Genomic DNA, 6866 nt, shown 5'->3' on the forward strand with positions numbered 1-6866 from the left:
AAACAAAATATTGACTCGTAAACCACCCAAGTAGATCTAATAATGATATAGGACGAAAGTACACACGGATGCATAATTATGTAGATGTACACGCACGCAAACATAGTTAGTTTCGGATGCAAATCAGAGATGGCGCTTTGGAATAAATTACCAAAAATACTTCAGGAGGGCTCTCTTTACCTTATATACGTAGGAATATTTTATCTATGATTCTATTCTGCGGCGTTATCTTATCTGTGTTGTGTTGTGACTTGTGACAGTTGTGACTTGTGACTGATAAGGAAAAATGTTTTTAAAGAATTTAGTCTGTTTTCTAGCTTCTTTAGGACACTAGGATTATTCGTAATTATTCTGACTAATCTGAACTTTACATAAAGATAAATATCTAGTTCTTGAGACATGGCAGAGGAACCAAAACCAGTAAACGAAGACGATTTTAGGCAGTTGAAGGGACGGATGAATATAATAGTTAGCGCTGACCCGGAACAGTACCACAACGATTTCTCTCTACGACGATATCTTCGTGCATTTAAAACTGTTGACAACGCTTTCCAGGTATCTATGTGGCTCTCAGCATTCATTTCAATTTATCGATTTTCTTTCTAGTTATCAATTGTTTATCAATTTTATTTTTCCAGTATACTACTACAGTTAGACCAAGCTAAGTTGACAGCGATTTTGATATCTAACTTCTATAAAATGATGATATTTCAATAACACTTGCACAGTCTGTGCTATTAAAACTGTTACTGACAACTTAGCTTGGACTAACTCTAGTAGTATACTTACTGGCAAAATCATAGGTTGGTCTAACTCAAGAACTTTTATAAAAATGGTGTACTTTATTTAAAACATTTCAGGCAATAATAAAAACTAACAAGTGGCGTGCAGAATATGGTGTGACTGAATTACACAAGGATGCAGGACTAATAGAGAAGTTTTCAAACAAAGCTAGAGTTCTTAGACACCGGGACATTACGGGGCGGCCCATTGTCTACATTCCGGCAAAGAACCACAGCTCCAATGATCGCAACATTGATGAACTCACTCGGTTTATTGTTTACTGTTTGGTAAATATCATAAATGAAAAGTTTTCTTTAATCAAATCTTTTAATTTAATTGAATCTTGGACTTCTAGGTTATACAGGCACAAAAACAATTTATCAAGAAATGTTTTCTTCTCCATTTCATACCCTAAATATTTCTTAGTCAAGTATAGTGAACTCTAAAAATGCATGGAGAAATTATGAATGAATACATTGAAAAGTCACCATGAACTTTTATGGCTGATGGTACAATCTAAAACTATATTATGGTTTGGCTGAAGTAATAATGTAATATTTTTATATGTATTTTTCCCAAATAAACATATTTTAATTAAAAAAAAACAGTTTAGTTTAAAATAAAATAGTAAATAAAAATTGTATTAATTTTCAGGAAGATGCCAGTAAAAGATGTTTTGAGGAAGTAATTGACAATCTATGCATAGTGTTTGACTTGAATGGATTCACCCTGTCTTGCATGGATTACCAAGTTCTAAAGAACCTGATTTGGCTGCTCAGTAGACATTATCCGGAGAGACTCGGGGTTTGTCTCATCATCAACGCACCCACATTCTTTTCAGGGTGCTGGACAGTTATAAAAGGATGGTTAGTATTTTACATCTGAATAAATCTCTTTCTTTTAAACAAAGTTCCGAATTTTCGTGGCATTTCTAATTTGTTATGACTGTGGTGAGGGATTTTAAACTTATGTGTATATTAAATATAGTTTAAAATAATAAATAATAATACATAAGAAAAGCAAATAATGACACGTACAGTCAAGGTATTAAATATCGATACGTCGAATGTATCAAAAATATGTATATACGACCTTATTGCCTATATATTAAGATAGTGTGTACATATTTTTGTCACTTTGTCCGTATCGATATTTAATACCTTGACTGGACACACCAAATATGATGCCGCTCAGTTAGACACGGCACTGGTTATCAGGGCACCCAAAATTAAAAACTAAACCAGGAACAGAGCAGAACATGTCTATGAAAGAAAGAGAGAGAAACAGGTGGGAATAATCCAAAATTTATAATTTTTTACAGGTTGGATGAAAACACCTCAAGCAAAGTAACATTTGTTAACTCGGAGATGGATCTCTGTAAATATTTGATACCAGACATCTTGCCAGCTGATGCGTAACGGATTGTTAAAGATGGTATCAAGGCCATCCTTTTCGATAATAGGTATTATTCAAATAACGACAAGGCATTATACAGGACATGGTACATGATTTTAGGTAAAATTAGATTTTATGTAACTGTTATTTATCTATTAAGGTCTAGGTTATTGTGCTGATAATTGTAAGGTCTATTCTCCGCTACCCGTGTGACACTCACCATAGACCAGGTACCTTTTTTTCCAAAAATACCAGGAAGCTGATTTTATGTCTAACACTTTAAAACGAAGGTGTGAAATATCATACAAGCAAAAATATTTTATTAAATTAAGTATCCTAAGTGTTGAGGTAAATATTTTATTTATTTTAGGTTAGTGAAAACCCACAGCTTGCCAATAACAATATTGTTAATGTAATGAATTAGAAATTTATGACAATGTTAACAAATATATTTAATCAACCATCTATATAACAACAAATTGTCAATTTGTTACTTAAAATTGAATTAGGTTATTATTACTATGTTATGAGTCATAACTTAATTATAATATTTTTTGTAAAACTGTCAATTTATTAGCTTTAATAGAATAGGATTTAGTGGCTCATTAATTATTAGTTAAAAACTTCCAGAACATTCACATAGATCAATAATGTTTTATTATACTACAATAGTTATTTACGATACGAGTGCAGAAAATAGGAAACTCGCAACGAGTGGTGATAAATTAAAACACGACCGAAGGGAGTGTTTTAAATCGACACGAGTTGCGAATTACCTATTCGCACATTTATCGTACGTTTTACAGAACATGTGGCTCTTTATAGCTTCGACATATGCACGGAAAGTGCTCATTCCCGCACGCGTGCGGGACAGTAGCACCATATGTACTGTAAAAGTTTATAACATAACAACTGCAACATTTAGGCAATTGTAGAGTTAGACCAAGATAACTCTGCAACGATTTTGACAGCATAGACTGTTCGAGTGCTATTTATACGTCATAATTTCATAGAAGCTTGACGCTTAAATAACACTTGCACAGTCTAGGCTATCAAAATCGCTGCAGACTTATCTTGGTCTAACTCTATACAGACTGCGGTAGGTAACGCATCTTTAATAGTAAATTACGATACAAGTGCGAAAAACAGGAAAGAAAAAAACTGCGACTTACCTTACCTAATCTAATCGTGCATGTACAGTCGCCATCAGATATATCGGAGCGGCCAATGTGCTTACAAATATCTGAACACGTCTCTATTTTCAAGACGCTAGAGTGCGTATCCAGATATTTTTGAGCACCTCGGCCGCTCCGATATATCTGATGGCGACTGTACATATGACCCTTTCGAAATAGTTACGTAATGCTAATTATCGCACTAGTGCACCATAGCACGTAGCCATAAAGTAGCACCATAGTACTGTAATAGTATTTTACAGTACTTATGGTGCTACTTTACCGCACTAGTGCGAAAATTAGCATATTACGTTACTGTGTCGAACATTTAAACGGCCATATGTACTGTAAAACGTTGTACAATACATGTGCAAATAGGTAATTCGCAACTCGTATCGATTTAAAACACTCCCTTCGGTCGTGTTTTAATTTATTGCCACTCGTTTCGTATTTCCTATTTTTCGCACTTGTATCGTAATGTACTATTATGCAACAGTTGTATAAGAAGGGTAAAAAAAGGCGAGTGGCGTGAGCTACAATGTGAGCTGGAGCCGAAGGCGTAGGCGAACATTGTAAAGGAATACGCCACGAGCATTTTTTGACCTACTTATACAACGTTGCATACAATACTTTTCCTACGAGTCAACAAAAATAAATCTTAATTTAGGTAAAGAAAGCAAAAGTATATAGCTAAGATACGCGAGCATACCTTGTTACGCGCCCGGCCCGCCGCGGCCCGGCCGGTCTGCGACACCTTCTCGTAACTCATGAGGCCCTGGTACTTGCTTCTTGCTAAATTAAATTTTTGGACAGTTTTGTTCTCGATTTTAGCCACACTAGCCTATGGAGACTAACAAGCAACGCTAAGCGGTCTTCGTAGTCTATGGGTGTTGCTATATTACGGGTGTCACATGCGTGTTTCTGACTTATGAAGCAATTGTTTCTACTATGCAACCAAATTAATATTTTGTAAGTCTCCAGCAATGCACTTAGTTTGAAACTGTATTGGTTTAGATTTTGTTAGGTTGGTAGCCATTAATCGCAGTAACGTTATAGCGATTTTAAAGCACACGTGCTGTTATGAGGAATAGACAATATAAACTTTCCTTGAAACCTTTTATGTATGTTCTTATATTCGTGTTAATGAATGTATAAATGACAGATAACAGTAGAGGAGTAGGAAAAAGATGTAATAGTTCGGTCTTGTCCCAAAAAGTAGGCATATTGATCTGTGTGTTTATCTACAGGGTATTAAATGTGTTTTTAAGCGAGTAAATATCCGCAATTATTTCAAGGAATTTAAATAACTTATAATTATCAAATAACCTTAAACTACGTCCACAAGAGAGGTATGGGCATTGTGAATGTCATCTCGCTCTGTGTGGTAGAGCACAGCACAGCGGATGTCATTCCAGGTCTAGAGCAGAGCCCAACTGGGGAAGTACCTCCACCTTACAGAAAATCGCAGCCAAATAACACTAGACCCTACTCATAGTGTTGTGTTCCTGCCGGTGAGTAAGGTTGCCAGAGCTCAACGAGGGTGGGAGGGGGTTAGGGTCGGCAACGCGCATGTAACTCCTCTGGAGTTGCACGCGTACATAGGCTACGGATACTACTTACCATCAGGCAGGCCGTATGCTTGTTTGCCACCGACGTAGTATAAAAAAAAATAAAGTCAAACAAAACTTTTGATACACTGCTCTTATGTACTGATATTAAGCTCAATAAGGTTTGTGTTGAGGGTACTTAGACAACGATGTATGTGATATATACATATTTATAAATACTTAAATACATAGAAAACAGCCATGACTCAGGAACAAATATCCGTAATTATCACACAAATAAATGCCCTTGCCAGGATTTGAACCTGGGTCCATCAGCTTCATAGGCAGGGTCACTACAGGCCAGACAGGTCGTTAAACAGGTAGTTTATTACTTATTATTTAATTTCGAATTTTAATAATAAGCTGATGTGGAACGTTTCTGAATTCCTTAACATAAACCTTGTAATTTACATATAACCCAGAACTAAAATGACACTTTGATTGCCACCAGTGGCGGGGCAAGACCAAAATTTATGTGCCACCAGAGGGCCTCGCTAATTGTACTACCTTGAGTACAATTAGCGAGGCCCTCTGGTGGCATAAGAAATAACGATCATTTTTACGTTGTGTTCGAAATATACTTGTTTGAGGCGCGAGGCCCCTCGGGCCGCGAGGCCGTAGGCGGTGGCCCACGTCGCCCACGCCTAACGCCGCCTCTGATTGCCACTATCTGCCTCTCTACCACTCTTGCATATTCGAGCGATAGAGTGGCAGATGACGAATTATCGGGTTTCGCGACAGGCCCTCTGAAAACAAACCGCCTTGATGTATCAATGTCATATTTATTCGTAAGAAATTATCTGTGAAAACTTGTCAAAAACTATTTAAGAGGGAAGAATAGCTTTGCGATCATAAGCAAATAACAGTATTTTTTGGGTTGGAAAAACATTTTCTTTTTTTGTATTGTTTTGTACGACCACGTGGTATACTTCTCTCTTAAAGCACAGTATGTATAAGTTACTTTATGGTTTAGAATAAGTGCTAGTGCTGCACTCTGGTGGCAGAACATTGCAGTAATACCCCCTATTGTCAAACGTCAACTTTTGACTACTAGAATTAATGCAAAAAATTGGAAACAACCCTATTAGGGTTGTTTCCAATTTTTTTAAACCTTTGTATTACGTTCTATATTAACCAAACGTTGCCCTAAAATTCAACTTTTACCCTTAAAACGGCTTTAAATATGTTAAATTAACAAAATATATTTTTAAAGATGCTTTCGCGCCCAAACGCTCTTTGAAAATTGTGTGACGTCACAGTTTACGGTTTGACACAACTATGGACATAAAGAACAAAATTTGATACTCAAGCCGTAGCCATTTAGGTGGTGGGCAAGCTGGATACGGCTTGAGTATTAAATTTTGTACTGAGAATAGACGACGGAGGGGCCTCGGGTGATCGCCTAAGAACTGTCAACCACCTGTCAACAGTGCCAAACCGAGAGTTGTGACGTCATCAGAATCTTCAATGCGTTTTGACTTGGGTCACGTGACGTGTGTTAAAAGATATTTTATTTAAATTCAATATTTACGAAAATATGCTCATTAGAGGCCCCTAAAGGTAGTTTAAACATATTCTTATAATCCATAAGAATTTATTGAGATTCAATTCTGCCCTAAGATTTGTAGATGGAAACAACCCTATTTACGAAGCCGTACAGCGCCATCTACATTTGCAAGAATTTGTCTTAGTCTGTACTCATCCTGTACCGTCAATGATTAAATGCAGTGCGAATCCATATTTGTACCTACTGAAACTAAGAATGCTGAATGCATCCAGTAATTTTAGTTTAAGGCCAATCCAGAGGGGACATAGTTTCGCCAATCTCATTAAATTTTCTATTCAATCAGGCGTTGTGGACGCAATAATGAAATTAGCCGGGTGGGTCCACACAGAGCGAGCATTC

The 6866-nt window shown here is 36.6% G+C and overlaps 1 protein-coding gene across 1 annotated transcript; it reads left to right on the forward strand.

Moving 5' to 3' along the window:
• Positions 1-241: 241 nt before the first annotated feature.
• Positions 242-4723, forward strand: LOC133516840 (uncharacterized). Its single transcript, XM_061849834.1, has 4 exons — positions 242-555; positions 861-1070; positions 1438-1649; positions 2105-4723. The coding sequence occupies exons 1-4, from the start codon at positions 400-402 to the stop codon at positions 2199-2201; spliced, it is 675 nt and encodes a 224-aa protein (XP_061705818.1). The 5' UTR covers positions 242-399; the 3' UTR covers positions 2202-4723.
• Positions 4724-6866: the final 2143 nt, after the last annotated feature.

This window comes from Cydia pomonella, chromosome 4 (assembly GCF_033807575.1).
Source record: "Cydia pomonella isolate Wapato2018A chromosome 4, ilCydPomo1, whole genome shotgun sequence".
Lineage (NCBI taxonomy): Eukaryota > Metazoa > Arthropoda > Insecta > Lepidoptera > Tortricidae > Cydia > Cydia pomonella.